This window comes from Nothobranchius furzeri, chromosome 16 (genome assembly GCF_043380555.1).
Source record: "Nothobranchius furzeri strain GRZ-AD chromosome 16, NfurGRZ-RIMD1, whole genome shotgun sequence".
Lineage (NCBI taxonomy): Eukaryota > Metazoa > Chordata > Actinopteri > Cyprinodontiformes > Nothobranchiidae > Nothobranchius > Nothobranchius furzeri.
This window is the reverse complement of record NC_091756.1, coordinates 50,355,863-50,377,701: the sequence shown is the minus strand read 5'-3', so window position 1 is coordinate 50,377,701 and position 21,839 is coordinate 50,355,863. Positions and strand designations below refer to the sequence as shown.

Genomic DNA, 21,839 nt, shown 5'->3' with positions numbered 1-21,839 from the left:
TGTAGGAGCAAGTCTCATTTGCCCTCATGCAGGATTTTGCAGGAATAATCACCTTGATATTCATTTTCTGACCATTAATACCCCAAAACAACCAAACTCCCTCCAGTTTTTAGAACCAAAAACTGTAGAAGAACAAGAAGAAAAGATATTTTCCATGGCACCTCTCAAGATAAAAATCACTAGGTGCTTCACAAAAACAAAAAATGTAAAAATATAAAAAAGAATTTAGAAAATGATTACAAATATATTTAAAAATGAGCAAAAAATTGACTATTGTGATTGTAAAGAAAGAGAGAGTGAATAGGAAAGAGGGAAATCAGTGGATCCTGAGGAAGGTGGAATAGGTGGGGAGAGCAGAACAAGGAGAGGGTGATGAAGGTCACACAAAAACCAGCTTGAACAAGTGAGTTTTCAGCTGCTTTTTAAAGGAGACCACTGAGTCCACTGATCTCAGGCTCAGGGGAAGAGAGTTCCAGAGTCTGGGGTCTACAGCAACCAGTAGGCTTTGATCACTGGACCTCAGGGACCTGCTGGGGGTGTAGGGACTAAAGCCTGATTCATGCTTCTTCGTCAGCTCCGCAAGGGACAGACACGCACGGATTGACAGAAGCGTTTTGCTCTCATACTTCTCCGTCTCCTGGAGAGTGTTGCAAAGCAATTCTCTGGCAGGACAACAGAGGGCGTAGCACTGTTCTGTGGTATCCTGTCGTGTATCGCTCCAAGATAGTCTGTTTATAATGTGGGGTTTTTTGTATACAAGAGACATTTTAACACAGACAAATTTGTCTCTCATCCTCCTCCACCTCTTCATGCGCTCGCCACCTCTAAACCCACATTTCCTGTCATTTCCATCCACAAATAAAACGCTTGCTGTGCATCTTTTCACTCCTCCCGTCACGGGGGAATTAAACATTCATGTTTTTAGAGGTTTTTTTTGCGAGGTATTCTTCAAGCTGCTCCGTGTCTGCCGCTAGTTATCCTCGGCTCTCTTTATGTTTTTGAGGGCGCAATGGCGGCGGTGTAGATGACAGCGGCGTCCTGACCAATCACAAGCTTGCGTTGTCCGTCTTGACTGACAGAAAAGAGAGCTCGACTCCCTCCGTCCTTGCGGAGCTCTCCAGCAGGTCCGCAAGGATGTTGCGTGTCTCCGCACTGATGCAGACGGAGAAGCATGAATCAGGCCTAAGAAGATCACCAAAGTAAGATGGTGCTTGTCCATGTAAGGCCCTATAGATCAGAACCAGGATCTTGAAATGAACCATGAAGTTGACTGGCAACCAATGAAGCTGGAGGAGAAGCAGTGTGATGTGGGTGTGTTTGAAGGACTTGGTCAGAAGATGAGCACAGGCATTCTGAACCACCTGTAGACGGTTCAGGGAGGTTCTGCTCAGACACGTGAAAAGAGAGTTACAGTAGTCTAAGCGTGAGGAGATGAAGGCGTGGATTACTGTCTCAAGTTCAGAGCGGGACAGAATGGGACTCAGCTTAGCAATGTTCCTGAGATGGAAGAAGGAAGAGCGAACAAGAGAACTGTCATAAGAATCCAGGGTGAGAGCTGGGTCAAAGGTCACGCCAAGATTCCTGACGGAAGGTTTGGTGTGAGTAGCACACACTGTATTTAGTACAGACAGAGAGGCATTCAAATCCATTAGCTTAAGCTACAAGACAAGTGCATCTCTAATGGTATGAGGAAAAGTCTAACTGGTTCCTGGAGTTCCACAAGGTGCTATCCTTAGTCATTTATTTAAATTATAATTCTGGAAAAAAAATCTTCTTGCAGAGTCTCTTAATGACACACTGATGCTCTCCTTAAAGATGTCTCAAACAATTTTACTAAACATTTTTCTTTGTTGTTCTCAATAAAATCAATTATTGCACTTGGGATGAAAGAATGAAAGCTTATTTTACAAATGTCCGTGTCTAACTAAACTCTGATCCATCTATTATGTGCTACTAATTCAGGACCAGGTATTGGGTCCCCAGACCTCCTCCTCTCCTCAGCTAAGTCTTGTAGCTCATTCAGAGGGATGCTGGGGTGTTCCTTTAGTTGTCATGAGATAATCTCTACATGACTTCTGGGTCAGCCTCAAGGTCCCTTCCCAGTAGGAGATGTCTGGAGCATCTTCCATGGAAGGTGTCCAGAAAGCACCCTACCAGATGTTTACACATGTACAAACAACTTTAATAGCTCCTTTCAATGCAGACGAAGGGCAGTAACCCCTCTAAGCTCCTCTTGACCAGCTGAGCTCACTCGTTTTATCCCTCAGGGGGAGTCCAGCTACTTGGAGGAGGAAAATCCTTTCAGTCATTTACTTGCAGTTTTGTTCTTTCAGTCATTACCCACAACTCATGACTATTTGGTGAGGGTTGGACCATAGACTGACCCCTGGTATGGTCTTCTATGGAAAGCCGATTCAGGTTGAAGGACTGGACCAAATCAAAAACACTTAAAATGACTAGATCAAGGAACCCAGCTTAGAGATGGCCTCAACCCTGGAGCCAGCCTGGGGGAGAGGCTCATCTTTGCCCATGGGGGTCTAACCCTAATCCAGGAGCCATAGTTAAGATATTCACCATTTTTTGTTTTAAAGTCCAATATAAGATTTTAGCTATAACATAGTACGGCAAGCTGCCAAATCAGTGAATGATTTTGGAAACGCTCTGTGCCTTTCCGCTGGATTGGACGCCTCCCTGGGGATGTGTTTCGGGCATGTCCTGCCGGCAGGAGGCCCCCGGGTCGACCCAGGACACGTTGGAGAGGTTACATCTCCAATCTGGTCTGGGAACGCCTTGGGGTCCTGCCGGAGGAGCTGGTGGAGGTGGCCGGGGAGAGGACGGTCTGGAGCTCCCTAGTTGGGATGCTGCCCCCACGACCCGAGCCCGGAGGAAGACGACGATGACGACACCTTTCAATAATTTAACCCCAGAACACAAATAAATGAGTGGATAATAAAAGGTTCTGAAAATTCCTGCATAAATGTAAGTTATGAATATTTGACACATCAATCATACATTATCTCCATCTGTCAGTCATCGTTTCTTCATTCAGACCCATTCTTTCTCAACATTAAAAACAATGTGTCCTCTGGCTCTGTGTCATTGGTCGGTGGGCAGCAGCAGCAGCAGCAGCCCAGATTCTGGGTACCATGTCGGCTCGCCTCCCCATCATCAGTGTGCGGGTTCGCTCCTCCCTGCTGGGCTCAATCAGTCACACAGCTGCGTCTGTGACCCACACTGAGTGACAGTTACCGCTTTGTGCAAATCAAACCAGCTGAGCAGCACCGAGCCAATCACTCTGCACAACATTCTGCCAATTACCCGGGACGTTCGCGGCTCGGTTTCGTGAATCTTCGGACCCAGTGTGTGAATAATGTCGGCTCCTACCTGCCCACTGTTTGGTTGGCGAGCTGTCTCATTCGGTTGAACTGCTTCTTCATCTTGTGTTTTTCAGCAGCGAGCGGTACAGCCTCTCCACGTATCTCATTGATGAATTAAAGTCAGGTCTCCGCGCTGATACGAGACGGGCGAGGTGCGGTGGTTAGAAATCCGGCTCGGTCATCCTAGCGGACTAGTGTGGGAGGCTGTCGGAGAGCTACTCCCTGCTCATTTTGTTGGTGAACACCGTGTTTCTGTCAGCCGCGCCGCTCCGCAGATGCTGGACCGATTCCTCTCCGCCAGCGATGACAGCTCGACGCTCCCCGCAGATGCATCATGGGAAATGTGGTTCTTCCTCAAGATGCCTCTAAAAGAGGTTGTACAATGTTTAAAAAATGTGATTGAATACTAATCTTATAACATTAAAGGGGAAATACAGCTTTAAAAATAGTTTTGCCTGTAAGACTTACATAAATTAGAAAAATAAACTCTCCTCCTGGAGAGACGATCACAGATGTGTTCAGGGCACATCAGACCAAAAATCAGCACCGAGACTCATCCTCATTCTGACTGATTCACACTCTGAAGGTGTTAACTCTGAGGTCAAAAGCACATATACACTATGAACATTTGCCGTCCTGACTTCCATCAGAATTTGTATTTTGAAAATATAGAACCAAAACGGTGTTAAAAATCTAATCTATTGAAGCTGACCAGGAAAATATCTTACAAAAAGACTGACAACCAACCCCATAAATATATAATTTCTCTGATTCCCAGAGGTGAAAAGCGAACAATTTAGATGGAATGATGGTCCTACATGGATCAAAGGATTGTCTAACATTTTAGACTGATTATGGACCTATGGGACACAATTCTTGAACTTATTTTAACTTTTAATTTCTATAGTCAGCTACATATAAAAACTGGTTACATTTTTTAGACTTCTTCTTACTGTTGTTGCCTGTAGGCCATTTTTACATTTGTTTTCAGGATGCTGCACCATATTATGAAGGAATGAGAATGCAGCACCCCATCCAGGCATGAGCTTATACACATTTAGCAAGCAAACAGCATCATCTTGTGGCTCTGAAAGTCAACTGAAAACTGTTGTATGTTTTAATCTGCAGCAGTTAACAGAAAAAACTATAATTTGTTTAAAAATAATACATAAAAATGCACCTTTTTATGGAATGTTTGAATCTTATGAGTTAGGGCTGATTAAAAACTATAGAGGTGTTCAGTGAAATTATGAGAATGTGCAGAAGAGACATCATTTGTTATGTGGCTGTATTTATTAACTAAAAACTAAAATATGCATTGTTTAAATTTAATTCCTTCAGCATTTTGGTACAGTATCTGTTCTTTTTGACTGCAGGCAAGACAGCTGAGAGTTGCACAAGTCCACAACCGTTCAGAAACAGGGAAAGGTTCTGAGAAAAAGTGCTGCCTTGATGTCCAGGGCACCATATTACAGAGTTTGTCCTCCCAGTTGGACATGCCTGGAAAACCACACCAGGGAGGCATCCAGGAGGTATCCTGACCAGATGCCTTAGCCACCTCAACTGGCTCCTCTCAACGTGGAGCAACGGGTCTACTCTGAGCTCCTCCCGGATGACCGAACTTCTCACCCTGGGAGAACCCAGGCACCCTGCGGAGAAAACTCATTTCGGCCACTACCCAAAGCTCGTGACCATAGCAGGTGAGGGTAGGAACGTAGATGGACTGGTAAATCAAGAGCTTTGCCTTCCAGATCAGCTCTCTCTTCACCCACACCCGCATCACTGCAGACGCAGCACAAATCCACCTATCGATCTCATGCTCCATTTTTCCTTCACTCGTAAACAAGAAAATATTCATGTAGAAGGAATTCTGCCAGATGCAGTGTACCAAAGGGCCAAGTATTTCATCAAAATGACCAAAAGTTCACTTTTAACTTTTAGGCCTAAATTACTTCTTCATACAGGTCAATCTGACACGGTGGTGCTGATACGAGGTGAACTGGTGTGCCACATCATATCTGTCTGGTTTCCAAACCAGAAAAGCACTGCTCAGCGACTTTACTGAATAAGGGAGCCATAATAAGTCCTTCTCCTAGCTCCCTGATCTTAGCTGGAAACTCAAGGTCTCATGCAGAAGACAAGACTTTTACTCTCTGAATAAAGCTCACTTTCTTGTCATAAATGACTTTTTTAAAACCTCATTCTGTTGAATAAAAAATATGCTTGAATCCAAAGTGTTTGATTATTGTATCCTATATCCTTTACATTGTGGGTTAAAATTAATATTTTTCTTTAATGATTCATTTCAGCTCTTACATTACACCAGATCAGTAATTGTTGATTCTTGTAATTTAATCAATCAGTATGAACACAATAATATCACTATATTATTATTAAATGTTAACATTTTTGCCCCACATAACTGTACAACACTTTCACTTCTAAGAGTTAACCTCCAAGTATCTGAGTGAGGGAGTGATTCTCTGAGGTCTTTGGTAACGCCTTTAAACTTGTCAAATTCAGATTTTTCTAAATTTGTCAACAGTTCATAAAAACAGGTATCACTTCCTGATCCCTCAGTTATCCAGCTGTCTCCCAGTTCGGCCAACCAGGTGGGCCAAGCACTTTGGAACCATCCTTTCTGAATAAATATGCCAGCTTCCTGCCATCACATGGAGGGTATCTCAAACTAGACGGGTCGTGCTCAGAGCTGAACTACAGGTTCCGTGCCCAGAGGTCCCGCCACCGGCAGTTTGTCCATACCGACCTCTTGACCCCTGGAACGCACAAGGACCTTCAGCACAAAAGGTTCATAGATTGACACAAATGGCGCTGGATGGTTTTATGAATCTTCTCTAGCTTATCAAACCATACAGCCAAACTGATTTTACAACCCAGACATCACAAGATCTCTGATACTTAACAAGGTTTTGCTACAAACATCTAGCTTACATTCCACCATTTCATTCATGCTTTGTCATGTATAATCACTTAGTTTAGGAAAATATAATTACATTCATTTTTATAACTATATACTTGACTGTCTGAATTACTATGAAGTGTGTGTTCCCTGAATAACCAAAGAACAAATATTCAAAGACCAATCAGATTGATGATTCATATTTATATGGAACATCACATCTTATTGATCATTAAATAAATGTAGCACATTCAAACCACTACACAGATGTTCAGCTCTAGGATACAGCACTCAACAAAGCTCAGCAGCACTTTACACACTGCATCCTATATCCAATATATCGGGACAGGTAGACGGGTGAAAACAGCGTTCTCTACCTTGATATGTCTCTGCTACATCTGTAGCCTTTAATTATCCTTCACCTATAGTTCCATGCAGATGTGGAGGACCATGCCCCCTGCAGTCTGACTAGCCTGGACAGAACATTTGTCAAGACACGTCACGTGACTCTTCTGATGAAGGGAACAGGTGAGGCTGAAAAATGTCATGAAAACTTTGTGTGAAGAAGAGAAAATATCATTACCCATAGATTAGGATAGGTTATTCAGTTGTTTTTACCACTTAGTTTTTGCTGCACATCAAATTAAAAAGTGAAAAGTTATCAGTTATACTGAATCAGTATCTGAGGTTGCAATGTGCATTTTAAAGGTATTCTAAAACATTTCAAATAACAGTGTATATTAAACTCCATTGTACTTCACAAATAAATGTTACCAGATGCATCAACATATGTATTTCAATCAACAGCAGTTGAAAAAAGAAACACTCATCTACTGACAAATACACAAAACCGGTGTTTTCGACGTATACCGAAACACATTAAATTCAAGCTGAAATGAGAAGTCCCTAATTATTGTCTTCCTAACAAAATATGTACAAACATGGCCAGTAACACGCTATTAAAGCTCAAACTAATTTCAAAAGATTAGCAATACACATAGAACAATTACAACTTGAACACGTGTTCCAAAATGGGATTGCATTAACATGACTCCAGAGGGACAACAGACTCGGAAAGGTTAAACAGAGCGCAGCAAATTACTGCAATTTTGTCAACCAATGCAAGTGAGTCAGTTGATTTGACAGCCACGTGCCCGATAGGCATGGTCCTACTCTGCAAAATCTGGTACTTTCTCCTAACTAAACCTATTACTCTTTCTACATGAAAACGAATACCTGCCAGCTTCCTTGTTTGTTCAACCTCATAAGCAGACAGTTGCTTTTTCCCTTCTGTGAAAGCAGGCGTCTTTAAAGAAGCACAGAAAAATTCTACACAGTCTTCAGCAGTGAACCCCCGATCTGCAAGTACAATATCTCCAGGTAGCAGTTTGTTTAAGATACCACACTCCTCTGTTATTTGTTTGTCACTGGTCCTCCCTCCCCACGCACTTGAAATATAAGTAACATAACCCTGAGGAGAAATACCAGTAAGAAATTTTATTGTGTTGTGGCGATTATATTTGGACCAAGTTTGTTCTCTTGCCAAAAAGTTGTAAGGCCTCTCAATAAATACTTCAAAACAGTCCAATATCACTGCAGCTTTGGAACCAAAGGCTTTTCTGAATGACATGGGCATGGTTGACAGCGTTACTTCTCGCTCAGGCCACTCTATGAGGAATTCTAGTCTTTCATGGAGAACAGGAATCATCTTCAGCCAAATTCGAGACACAGTAGATGTTGACACATTAAATCGGTAAGCAAGGTCTTGGAATTGTAGATTTAATCTGAGATGCATCAGTACCATAATGAACTGCTCAAACTTGGAGAGAGCAGATATCGATGACACAGTGATGAACTGTTCACAGAGCTGAAAAATTTGCATCAAAACTAGAAAATTGGGCAATCCAGTGTAGAACTTTGTTTTCTCGTTATCCTGGAAGGTTTCTTGAGTGAATTTAGTGTTCTGAAGTTTTTCCCTAAGGCCACAGATATCAGACGTGTAGTCTTTCACTGCATCCTCCAGCCTAGTGAGGTCGACCATGGTCAGATCCGTCTGGCACTCATCTGCAAACATCCAATCATTGTGACTATTAATAATGTGGTTTAGGATTTTTTTTTTTAATAAATAAATAGAGGCTTATTTACCTTCGACAAATTCAACATAAGGGATCGGTGAGCCTCCATCACTGAGAACATCATTGAAGTCAGCTACCTCCTCAGTGCATGGCTGCTTACATGCTTCCGTTTGTGGCCCCTCGTTACACTTTAGGTAACACAGGTTAAGAGTAGAGGCCCAGTCTTCAGACTTAACATCTTTTGCTTTACTAGGCCAACCTAAGAAATGTAAAATAAAGTATAAACACATCATTATGGCACTGCAGCGTGGCACGCACTCTGCTGAGAAGGTCAACTCTCCTCCATACAGGACCTGTACACCCCCAGGACATTGAGGCGTGCAGGTCGAATAACAGCAGATCTGTCCCACCCTGGACACAGTCTCATTGACTCGCTCACATCTGGCAGGAGGTTCCGATCCATCCAGACCAGAACCTCTCACCACAACAAGTTTCCTCCCCTCTGCAGTTGGACTCTTAGGACTGCCCAATCAAGTCGCTTGGTTTCAGTTATATGACCCTGTGTTGTGTTTGTACCTGAACTGAGCCGCTCTGATTAGTACCTACACTTGTCACTTTATATTTTATTTTATCATGATTATATTGTTACTTCCTGTATTTTTTATGTCTCTTTTTTTGCACCAAGTACCGCAGCAATTTCCTAATTTTGTGCTTTCTCGCTCACATGGCAATAAAACCTTCTAATTCTGATTCTAAGCTAGTTGCTAACAACATTAGCACTCAAAGCTTTTTGCAGTAGAATTAAGTTAACAATTATTAAGTTTTTAAGACTTGGTAAATTCTTACCAGTTAGAAAGTTATCGCTGCAAACTCTAGCATTGTCCCTTTTAGTACCTCCTGATGTGAGCCGGAGATTACTGATCCACCTCTTCCGTCTTCTTTGAGTACATTTTTTTAATGAAGCCCTTTGTGGCACACTCCTTTCAAGACACGAAAAAAAACGTTTGTTTGTCCTAATTAGAACAGTTGAACAAACCATAGATAGCACATGTTTTAGGCATTTTGACACCCAGTCAATAGACAAGAGTGGTTCTGTGCAGCGGCAGATACTTTTTCCAAGTACCTGGCGCAAGTAGCTCCACCACTTGGGCGTGATTTGTAATCGTAGGATGTCCAAGGAAGATCCCGTAATTCTCGCCTACGACTGGCTATTTTATGTAAAAGGATGCAGCCTTCCCTTGCTGCAGGGTTGTTTACAGCCAGATCTTGATGAGTTTTTTTTTTTTAAGAAAATGTAAACTCATGGTTATAATAACCATTCTGTCCACTTTCTCTACATACCAGTTAAGGTTTTTTTGTTAGATAAAAACACCTAAAAACGTCAAACGTGACCTTGTAATAAATCTTGTTGCATTTTATCACTCAGCATCTGATTAAATGTGTAACATTAAATAAAAATTTGATTCAAAGCTGATTTAGACCTATTTTTCAGCAGTTTTCATTATTCTAGAAGAGAAACAGACCTGCTGCACACTGCTGGGCAAAACAGGGCAGTTTTATTATATTTCATACCCAGGTAAGGCACACACGTTTATCCTATTTACTCTGCTTTAATAAGAATCTCAATGCGGTTGAGTCAAGAGATATAAACTAAGACCAACAGTGTGATAAATGCAACAAGATTTATTATAAATTCACATTTTACATTTTTAAATAAAACAAATGTAAAAAAATACATATTTTGCAAAACAGGACAGGATGGTTATTATAGCGCAAAAATTTTCTTTACAAAACTCCCCAAAACTGCTGTTTTGTTGGTAGTAGGAGGGCCATAGACTGAATGTCTGTGAGGAGGACAGTCTGCACTTAGCAAGGGAAGACGGTTTGCTGCTAAATGAAGCAGCCAGTCGTAGTAGAGCCCTTCTAGCCAATCAGAGGCGAGTAAGGCGGGATCTTCCCTGGACATCTTACGATTCCAAATCACATTCCAAAACAGAGCGAAAAAAATGAATGGAAGTCAATGGGGCTAAAAACGCTATTTTCTAATTCCGCTTGTTACATGCCATGGATTTCCCAAATGATGTCCGCGAATTTCGAAGACACATTTTGATACAGAAAATTTTCTTATTTTAGAACGGGGGAAATATTATTTTAGGTTTTGTGTGAAAATAAGTCCAAGACTACAAATGCGCTTCACGAAAGTGACGTCATCGAACCAGACATGGAGGAAACAGAGGGAAAATAGCTGTAAGTTCAGCAAACCTCCCACAGGAGGAAAGAACCACCATAAATCTGGCCATGTGGTAAGTAGCAGCTACTCTAGGGGAGAAGAGATTCTGTGGTGATGTTATATATGCAACGTGCCGATGTCCGATTTGTAGTCATGCTAATTACAGCTCTTGATTTACCAGTCTATCTACAGCCCAGTCCTCACCTATAGTCATGAGCTTTGGGTAATGACCAAAAGAACAAGATGACGGATACAAGTGGCCAAAATGAGTTTTCTCCGCGGGGTGGCTGGGCTCAGCCTTAGGGATAGGGTGAGGAGCTCGGACACTCGGGAGTGACTCGGAGTAGAGCCGCTGCTCCTCCATATCGAGAGGAGTCAGTTGAAGTGGTTTGGGCATCTTGTTAGGATACCTCCTGGACGCCTCGCCAGGGAGCCATTTCAAGCAGGTCCTGCCGGCAGGAGGCCCTCTGGTCGACCCAGGACATATTGGAGAAATTACATCTCCGATCTGGTCCAGGAACACCTTGGGGTCCTACTGGAGGAGCTGGTGGAGGTGGCCGGGGAGAGGATGGTCTGGAACTCCCTAGTTGTGATGCTGCCCTCGCGACCCGGATAGGCAGAAGAAGACAAGGCTAATTACAAACTTTTACAAGCTGAAAAATCTCAAAGTACGTGACAGGTGTGGTCGAAACACCCATCATTAGTTTTCATTAAATAGCTCTTTTAGCCCCATTAACTTGCATTCATTTTATCGTTCTTCCGGGGATCCATGAGCCAACCAGAAAGTGAGGAGACTAGGCTCCCGATTGTTGTCTGATTATCCAGGGTTGGGTCGCGGGCACCGTAGCTCAAGCAGAGAGGTTGTTCCTTGGCCAACCAAGAAACAGGGGCCGAGTCCCAATCAGTCTTTGTCAGACACGTGACCTGCCTGTCAACCACAATCCCCTGGCGCCATTTTTAGTGTACTCGGGTTGCTAGGGGAAGCTGCAGCCAAAGTTAAAGCAGCACACAAGAGTCAAAAGGATGAAAATATAGAACAAGGTCAAACGCATCCCTTAAGCTGGGCGGACACTGTGCGACTTTTTCACTCGTAGCACTCAGCTTCAGCTCAAACTGTACGACTTCCTTGCAGGGCAGATCTCACGAGTCATGTGCTCACACTGTACGACCCAGTTCTCGGATGCGATCTGACTGCTCACACTGTACGTCTGGTAGCAACACGTCAGACCTAAAAAATTTGCTAAAAATAGCAGTTTTTACACAACACATCAGACTTTTTGTCTTGTTTTGCCTGTTGTCCTTCGGGAGTGCTGCAGGAGGACACACAGGGATTTATGGGGGTTGGATGAGGAAAATGAAATAAAGAAAGTAAATCTGTTTTGTGATCAGTTTAATCAGACATGACCACGACAAACATGCTTTCTTGACAATCTTTGTGAGTAAAAAAACGTGTAGAAATAAAAACGAACAACGTGTGTTATTAGGGAAATAGCGGGCGAGCGGTGTTGATGCATGATTGCGCATGCGCCGTGAGCGGTTCTGATACTTTTTGGGTCGCAGCTGCTCGCAGCGCCGCTTCAACACAGGGTATCTGCAGGTTTAAGGGAGCCAAATTTAAGACTTTTTAAGACCTTTTTAAGGCCACTTTGACCAAATTTAAGCTATTTTTTAAATTAAATTCAAGCTATAATTTCCAGCTATTGCCTGGGGCCGGTGCTAACCACGTCGTGAACGTGGGATTAGCCATCCAGTTACCATTAAACTTGCACTTCCCCATGGCGCAAACTCCCACTAGCTTAACCAGCTAATGTGCTCATCTAAAAATAGCCCCCTTTCACAACCAGCTGAATGTGTACGGTTCCGCTTACGGCAACATCACACACAAAAAATGCTGAACACTAACTAGAAATTCATGAAAATTTTTATAGAAATAAAATAATCTTGCTTATTGGGTCTTTGGTAATTTAAGACCTTTGGAAACTAGATTTAAGGATTATTTGTCATTTTTAAGGATTTTCAAGGCCTTAAATTTGGAAAAGCAAATTTAAGACTTTTTAAGACTTTTTAAGGACCCGCGGATACCCTGTCAACAGTGCGATACTCCCACGAGGGACGAGCAAAATATCAAACACGCCAGAAGTCCGTGCGAGCTCACGATTGCTGATTGGTAGCTGGTCACGTGGTGTTAATCGCCTCTCGTAACCCCCTGTACACTACACGACGCTCAGCGCAAAACTCGCCCCAATCTTGTGGATTCTCGCACGAGTGGAAAATCGGCTCAAAAAAGTGAAAAAGTCTCACAGTGTATGCCCGGCTTTACAGGAATAACCTTGTGAAGGAAACTAAGGATCTGTATTTTCAGAAATTGTCTATAAATCGTCAATGTAGATCCCTACGACCTCAAAGGAAACAAATGGAGCTCAGTCATTTCATTACTGCCTCAAACTACCGCATTGGTTCTTACAAACTAGTGTTTGGGATCGGTGTGTAAACACATCAACAGTTTAAAACTTACAAATCACTGGATGCATATGAACATTTCACACATGGCTGGGTAAGATCTGCTAACATTTTAAACGCAAGACTGAAATAACATGGTCGTCTCTGCCAAGGTAAGCTTTTTCAGTGATCCCCTTTCACTCGAGAAAAGAGGTGGACAGAGGACCCAAAAATTGTACTAGAGAGTAACACTACTTTTTTTTTTCATTTTTACTCAAATGAAAGTAAAAAAGAAGCCAAAAATTACTTTAGCAAGAGTAAAAAGGTATTTGTTAAAAAGGCTACTTGGGTGCTGAGTAACATCTTATTTAATATTTTTAGAATTACATCATCAGACATAAAATAAACATAAGGTTATGGGCAACCTTCTATTTTTGACACTAAATTGAAAAATATATTGATACAAATAAATAACAAAATTACATATTAAATTGTAAGCATAAAAAAGACTAACTAGTTTTTTGCAATTAAATACCAATACTTAGAATTTATAATGATAAATATGTCGTGAAACAAGGTTAATAGTATTTCCGTGACAGTTTATGGTGTTTACTGTATAATCACTTGATCTCAAAACGCAACAAGCAGAACAGACAGAATACTACATCAAAAAAGCTTGTGTAAAAACAGGTGGAGTCCCTTAATAAGCCGTAGGTGTGTGTCTGTATCCGGTGTATTTTTTGTTTAAAATATGTTTGCTCATCATTCAGTGAATTTACTCAAGAGTGGGTAGAGCTTCCAGAGATTTTACTGAAGTAAGAGTAGCAATAATTCACAATATTATTCAAGTAAAAATAAATAACGCATAGCAAAACTACTATTGAAAGTAGCGTGTGATGCCTGACCCTCAACTGCACGTTCACCTTCACCAATATGGAGTGGCCTCCTCATTCTGTTTCTGACTACTTTTTTTCACCTGACGTCTCTTGCCGCAGCTGCAATCGTGCCATTCGCCGTGCTGCCCGTGAAGTGTCTGTTGGCCTCACCGAATTGTGCCCCATATGAAGGGATGGTGCCCAGTCAGGGTCGGTCTCCATCATTTCATATGCTGGTTGACCTGGAATCAAATGTGGTTTGTTAATGTTGGATGCAACCATTTTTTTTATTCTAACTACTGGATCAGACATGCTACTGGTTAACCATTCAAGCATCACTCTTAAATCATATGAGGAAAGCTCACACTTTGGCAAATGTGTTATTGCACAATTATGTGTTATTATTACTGTTACATTATACCAGGGGTGGGTAGAGTGCCCAAATATATCACTTGAGTAAGTGTAGCATTTCTTCAACATATTTATAATCAAGTAAAAAGTAGCAGCCCAAAAACATTACTCCACTAACAGTAAAAGATATTTAGTAAAACACTGCTTGAGCACTGAGCACTCAATCTTCAAATTATGTCATCTTTCAAACAAAAACATATAAAGTTGTTGACAAGTTATGATATTTTAAAGACTAAAAAGAAAGAAACTATACAAATTAATAGCACAACAATACGTTTTAAGCAGATGAAAGCCGTTTCTGAGTAAATTGCTACCCACATCTGCAATCAACTGCCCTCCATTTATGCAGAAGTTTGGGACTTTATATGGCCCCAAAACATGAGGCTGAAGTCAGCTTCCGATTAGGGAATTGCCTAAAGGGCAATCACACCCAATTTTTTTATACTCTGACCATCTTTAATCTGCTCTAGCTCGAAAACTACAACACCTACACTCTTCAAACATGTACTGGTTTATTCTAGACTACTAGCAGATTACATAAAACATAGTTTGTGATTTGTGAAACCTTTTTCTGATTTGTGAAACTTCAAGGAAGCCAGATTTATGATTTTTTTTTTAGCAAATACACTACATTGGAACTGGTCCTGTGCAAAAACTACATCACCCACACTCTTCAAACATGTACTGGATTATTATAGGCTAATAGCAGATTACATAAATATAATTAAAATAGTCCATTATTGATCAAAATGCGAATTAGAAGATTGGATGAGCAAAACTTTGAAGTTTGACAGTGAAGTTCCATTGTGAATGTCTATTACTGAGTTTGATTTATTAATTTTACATGAAATTTGGAAAGGAACAGAGAAAGGTTAAAACAAAAAAAAGTATGTCAATTTGTAGCACATGATATCTGATCAGTTTAATCCTGAGCTTAATGGAGTGTTTGTAAACAGTTAGGCTCTTGGTTATGGTAATTTTTCATTCTTAGAATTTTATTATTGGATCAAGAAAATGAAACACGAGGTCGCATTAACAATTTGAATTTTAATATTTAATTTCTGCGATGTCTTGCGACTATCAGATTATATGAATTTTGAGTGAGCTGCTGAATCCTTCTGAACGAAGTGCCCCTAGTGCACAAGCGATAACAAATCTAAGTAAATCTCTACATGAGCTCCATAAGCTCTCTTGTCCTGAAAAGTGCTTTACATTTGAACCTGGTCTGTGAAACAAGGTACCATTAAAAGGTATCAAACGACTTAGTAGTGCAGAATAATCTAGTACAGATTTGAACGGTCTAGATGTTGTAGTTTTGAAATTACAGCTGTTTTAGTGTGGTCTAGATGCAGAGGAAATGCTAACATCTGGCTTTATTGATTTTTCACAAATCCCAATGGTGGTTTTAACTGTTCTGCTAGTAGTGCAGAATAATCTAGTCCAGGTTTGGAGTGTGGGTGTTGTAGGTATTTTGGCTAAACAAGTTCTAGATTCTTAAAAAAATGTATAAATCTGTCTTTCTTGAAGTTTCACAAATCACAAACTAAGTTTTATGTAATCTGCTATTAGTATGGAATAATCCAGTACAGGTCTGAATAGTGTATGTGTTGTAGTTTTCGAGTTAGGGCAGATTAAAGATGGTCAAAGTAGAGAACATTTGGGTGTAATTGCCCTTTAACCATTTCCGAATCGGAAGCTGACTTCAGCCTCATCCCCAAAGCAGAATCTGTGAGTTCGCTTACACAAAACAACTGTTTTACTTGCCTTTGTGAAAATGCAGCGAGCAAACACGCATGTGGGAAGGTGCGGTTTTGAAAGTTATGTCCTTCCTTCCGACAGCTGCGACCCACGCCATTCGACGTCTCTTTGTTAGTTCTCCTATTTTATTTCCAAAACTTCTTTTCCAAGAAGGAAACTTAAAAAATCTAATGCTATTATCAAGTTTTTGTCTCTTGTAATTGTGTGACCTGGCACGGCAGCCATTCACACAACACGAGTGTACCATTTTCTACAGATTTTTAAGCTCACAGCCACACACACAAAGCGACTGATTGTTCCGTTGAACACACTCGTTTATCCCGTCATGCCACGCGTCTTCTTCTTCGTCTTCTTCTTCTTCTTCTTCTTCTTCTGTTGTTTAATGGCGGGTGGCATCTAGCTTGTAGTTGCATTTCCGCCTGCTACTGTGCTGGAGTGTGGGTCGAGGGGGAGAGAGAATAAAAAAGGGAAAACTAAACTCTATTACAGCTGTGTTTTAGGAATTATATCACTAATTTACATTTATTTTCTTCTCCAATTAGTAGATTTTTCATACTCAGAGATCCACATTTGTTACTTTTTTAATTAGTCTCTGATTTTGTTTCGGTTACTACAATAGCAAATGGCATGTTAAACTGTTTCCATTCGCGTTCCACAATGGTCTGGTTTCCCATACATATGGGAAAAATAGAATGCAGTATAGGGTTTAATAACTATATTCTTTTTACAACACTTTTTCCAGTACATGTAGTGTATTGCATCCATTTCTTCACTTGGGCTCTATTCACATAATTGCTACACATAGTACATGCAGGTACTCATACTGACAGGTTTCTTTTTCTTTATTGATTTACATTAGACACCATTTTGTTGTGTCTACATTGAAGTGCCCTGTGTTGTGCTCTCTCTCCTCTGCTGAGTTTCGCTGATGACCCTCGATTCCTGGGGGTGGACCTATGATTAGTCATCGGATACTACTCCCCCTGACTGGTATTCCGGCTCGTGGGACCTGGACGTCCGTGATTCCGGCTATTGCTGCTGGGATACTTCGCTCGCTGGGACCTGACCTGTTTGCTGCTCGTCTTCCTCCTACTTGGGATTACGTTAAGTGCAGTTACAATGATCAAAGATACTGCTTCAAATTATTCCCTCCACGTGGATATATTAAGGATTTGCTGACTTATGATTAAACACCTTCAAAGGATTTACCCCTCCAAAGGAAATTAGCCCCTTTTGGCCTCTGCCGGGGAAATTACATCAAGCATACTCGACGTAGACCCTTCAGGCCTCTGTGTTCAACGTCAGGTGGTCTCTGACGGACCACCGTGCCCTTGAAAAGGGGGGATATGTAGCGTGATGAATTGTCCATTTCTGACCTAAAAGGCCCTGCTCTGTTTTGCTCTGCTCAAAGCAAAACCAGAAGTTTCTGACAAGAACTAATCTGCATGAGATATTGCTCAAGGTCTCATGCTTTGCTTCTAAACTGTTTCTTATTTTCCAGCTCAAGAATAATATGTACACTTTCTTTTTAATAAATCAGAAGAACTCTATTTTTAATAAGCTAATCAAACAAAGTGTTAGTCCAATAATAAAATGTGAACCAATTTGTTAAATGAATGTCATGTTGTGGTGTGGAAATCTAAGTCTGGAGAGGAGGGAACTAACTCGAGGGAGGAGTGGTCCGATCTGAGCTGAGAGGATTTTCCTGGGACTGAGATCCAAAAGGTGAGATGTGGAGGGAGCTGAGTTTGTGGAGGTCCAGGAAGCTTAGGTGGGCAGCTGGAGGTGGTTCTGGCCAGGGAGCGGCTGAGAGACAAGCAGGTTGGAGATCCAGATGATAGGAGTTCCAGAGTTCAGTCAGTCAGAGATGAAGGTGGAGGTTTTATCTGGTGAACAAGAGCAGGAAGGGTAAATGCAAAAATCCAAAAACACATCTAAAATCTCAAAAGGTCCAAAGAGCTCAAATATAATACTAAGAGGTGGCTTAGAAGGTACCCAGGTAGAGTAATCATCCAGCAAAGTGTAGAAGTCTCTCAGCTGCTTAAATACACCTGGCCGGCTGATGAGCAGATCTGCTGCAGCTTGGTTAACCTCCAGACACGCCCACCTGCAGAGGGAAAACTCAAGAGACAGGGAGTGACAGCAGGAATACACCTCAGACTGTGACAATGACAATGTTATGATCAGTAGTTTTCAATGAGTAATATAACTTTAAACTAGCTGCACTAGACCTTCTCATCCATGTAATGCTTAAAGTCACATGACACATTTCCTTTTTCTGATCCAATCAGAACCTTCCAGATCTGACACGAGGCGTGGTTTTGTTGGTGCTTGGTACATCCCCTCTTGTTGTCCTTTTTTGATTTGACCGTAAGTCAAAACATCCATATCATAAAACTATGCCCACGTCATCTTAACATCAGTTCAAAGTGTTCTAGAGAAGTTGTTGAAGTGGCCAATCCGTAGCTTTCCTCTTAAAGCCGAAAGAACCTAACGACAAGATGGATTAAATCTGTTACATGTTCCACCTGCTGCAACGGTTCCTTTCAGAATAAAAGCTGAACCATCACAAACCCTTTTGAGGGTCCTGCTAGATGCCAATAAAACTGTTGTGACCTGGAAGTATCTCAAGACTGGTCTGGTCGGCAACCGTTGCTTTTCTACCGGCTTCGGTTCCAGAGGAAGTCAAGCTGGACCTCGACATTCCTGATCTAACGGGGTCTTCCGCCAAGGGTACTTAGACCAACAGAATGGCATCTCGATGTGTGTTATAAATCTCCAAACCAAAGCTTAGAGCGAAACATCATCTTCACTCCCATCAGAACTAATCGTTTCTCCGGATTTGCTGGTTCTGAACACCTTTCACACACACACACACCATCCTCAGTCTTACTCCACCTTAGTTCATCATGACATAGTGTTAGTCTTGTTTAATTTGTTTAGTAATAAATCTTGAAACTTTTAAGCCTGACTCACTGTCTTTTCTTGAAGTTGATATGAAGTGTTGCTCAATCCCTGCAATAAAAAGATCAGATCTTCTGGTTAAATTTATTAAAAGAGCCATTAAGGTGATATTTCATACTTTGTGATATTTCACATTTTATGGTTTCTAATTAAATGTAATGACATATTCACTACAGTGGTAAGTAGCAGCCGTGATAGGGAAAGGAGATTCTGTGGTGACTTCATATAACATGCCGATGTCTGATTTGTAGTCATGCTAATTACGAACATTTACAAGCTGATCAATCTCAAAGTACATGACTGGTGTGGTAAAAGCACATTAGTTTTCATTTAAATTGCAGTACAACATATGTGCGATGCAGGGCTTAAGGCAAAGCAGATTAGAAAATAGCTTTCAGCCCTGTTGACTTGTATTCATGTTTTCATTCTTCCAACTGGAAAGGGAGGAGACTCCTCTTTCAAGTTTTTTTTAAAAAGCCGTCCTCCCCACAGACATCTATATTGATCTTCCCTCACTGCAGGTTTTTTCTTTTTAGGTCTGCAGCCAGATCTTAAGTTTTTTGAAGAAAATGTGAACTTAGTGCCATAAAAACCAGTCGGGGCTGTTTTGCAACATATCAGTTTCAGTTTCTTTGACAAAAGCTGGACAAAATACGGCACTTTCATTCTACTTCATACACATGTAATGCACATATGTTTATCCTATGTACTCTGCTTTAATAAGATCATATTGATGCTTGAGAGCCAACAGATATAAAGTAAATCCAACAGTGTGATAAATGTAACAAGATTTATTATAAGTTCACAATTTACTTTTTTTTCACAGAACAAAATCTGTTTCACAAAACAAGACAGAATAGTGCTTTGCATTTTCTTTGCAAAACTACTCAAAACACCAGTTCTGTTGGTGGGAGGATCTGCACTTAGCAAAGGAAGATGGTTTGATGCTAAATGCCTTTTAGCCAATCAGAGGCAAGAAAAGCAGGATCTTCCTTGGACATCCTACAGTTCCAAGCCAGAAGGAGGACAGATACAATAAAAGTGTCTGGATGCAATATCAGAGATTGCTCACATCTGCTTTTATTTACCATAAGGGAGACACCGCGGACTCCTCCGCGCATCAGAACCTTCTAGAAGTTCCAAAGCCCAGTTTTGAAAGTCGAGGTGATCGCTCCGTCCAGACTGTTGCACCCTGACTTTGGAATGAACTTCCTTTATCCTTACGTAGCATTGACAGTCTGGACACTTAAAAAAAAACAGCTAAATACCCTTGTATTTAAAGCTGCTTTTACCTAAATCTTTTATTTTCTTATATTTAACTCACATTTGTAATCATCTTTCATCTGTTTATGAAATTTTATAATTTTATGACTTAATTTTTTCTGATGCTAATTCTCTTTTGAGATCCTTATGATTTTATGACCTGCGATGGACTGGCTCTCTGTCCAGGGTGTACCCCGCCTGATTGCCCATTGACCACTGGAGATAGGCACCAGCCCCCCCCCCCCCCCCACCCCCCCACCCCCCCACCCCCCCGCGACCCTACGTGGACAAAGCGGGTTCAGACAATGAATGGATGGATGGATGATTTTATTACTTTGTTTCTATTTTGTTTTGATCTCTGTGAAGCACTTTATGATTCTATGTGATAAGTGCTATATAAATAAAAATTACATACTTACTTACTTACCAACTATCTTTTGCCCTGCTCACGTGCTCAGAGATACACGTTACCGAGAAGTGCGTGTGAACAATCTCTAACAGTGCAGGACCCAGACCTGACGTCATCCAGCCCGGACTGGCTGATGTGGAAGTGGCATGAGTGTACGTCACAGAAGGGAGTAGGGTGTGGTATTGGACCTAGTCCCTCCAGCATGTCCTGGGTCTTCCCTTGGGTCTCTTCCTGGTTTAACGTGCCAGGAAAACCTCAACAGGGAAGGCACCCAGGAGGCATCCTACAGATGCTCTCGATGTGGTGGAACAGCAGGTCTACTCCGAGCCCCTCCCTGAGCTTCTCACCCTATCTCCAAGGGAGAGCCCAGACACCCTGTGGAGAAAACTCATTTTGGTCGCTTGTATCCACGTTCTCGTTCTTTTTGTCACTACCCCAAAGCTTGTGACCATGGGTGAGGGTTGGGACATACCTCAACCAGTAAATTGACAGCTTGCCTTTGATTCAGCTCACTCTTCACCACGACAAACTGGTACAACGCTCACATCACTGCAGATGCAGCACCAATCCGCCTGTTGATCTCACACTCCATTTTTCCTTCACTCGTGAACAAGACCCAGAGATACTTAAACTCCTCCACTTGGCACAGGACCTCATTCCTGACGTGGAGAAGGCATAGTCCAGCGTTCCATGGCTAGGACCTAGACAGCAGTTGACTCCTGACAGTCTGGACACTTAAAAAAAAAACAGCTAAAGACCCTTGTATTTAAAGCTGCTTTTACCTAAATCTTTTATTTTCTTATATTTAACTCAAATTTGTATGCAACATTTCTGAATCTGAAGTTAAGTCAAAGGCAGCGAAGCGTCTGTGCAGCGCAAAAGCCCGGGTGGACAGTTTGTTTAATATAAAGCGGGAGATTACAGATACAGTATTTTGCTCGTGCCCTTGCTACCCCTGACCTGCCAACCTTGTCAACATTTTTTGAGTACCACTTGTGCGACGTTTTTTTTTGCGGACTTTTGCAACTCCATTGCTTTTCACGCTGTAATCTCCCCATATACTGCATGGAAATTTTTACACACACACACACACACACACACACACACACACACACGCA

General features: G+C 41.5%; 2 protein-coding genes across 2 annotated transcripts in view; both read right to left on the bottom strand.

Moving 5' to 3' along the window:
* The window catches only part of LOC107387469 (rho GTPase-activating protein 44), a 119,646-nt gene extending 113,569 nt beyond the window's left edge, over positions 1-6,077 (bottom strand). Inside the window, exon 1 of the mRNA XM_070545781.1 lies at positions 3,385-6,077. Coding sequence (XP_070401882.1) covers positions 3,385-3,437 — 53 coding nt within the window. The 5' untranslated portion in view covers positions 3,438-6,077. The remainder of the gene's footprint in view (positions 1-3,384) is intronic.
* Positions 6,078-7,075: 998 nt separating this feature from the next.
* Positions 7,076-16,455, bottom strand: LOC107387467 (uncharacterized). Its single transcript, XM_015962445.3, has 4 exons — positions 16,092-16,455; positions 14,018-14,158; positions 8,443-8,631; positions 7,076-8,361 (listed from the first exon to the last, which is right to left on the bottom strand). Exons 1-4 carry the CDS (start codon positions 16,330-16,332, stop codon positions 7,340-7,342), a joined length of 1,593 nt encoding a protein of 530 aa, XP_015817931.3. The 5' UTR covers positions 16,333-16,455; the 3' UTR covers positions 7,076-7,339.
* Positions 16,456-21,839: the final 5,384 nt, after the last annotated feature.

What these genes read in the sequence shown, in the direction of transcription:
- LOC107387467 (XM_015962445.3), bottom strand. Translation starts at nt 16,332, where the DNA reads ATGGTACACTCGTGTTGTGTGAATGGCTGCCGTGCCAGGTCACACAAT. An exon ending in GCTGCGGCAAGAGACGTCAG is followed by an intron (nt 8,632 to 14,017) that starts GTGAAAAAAAGT and finishes TACATTTCTTAG; the next exon opens with GTTGGCCTAGTAAAGCAAAA. An exon ending in TTATGTTGAATTTGTCGAAG is followed by an intron (nt 8,362 to 8,442) that starts GTAAATAAGCCT and finishes GGATGTTTGCAG; the next exon opens with ATGAGTGCCAGACGGATCTG.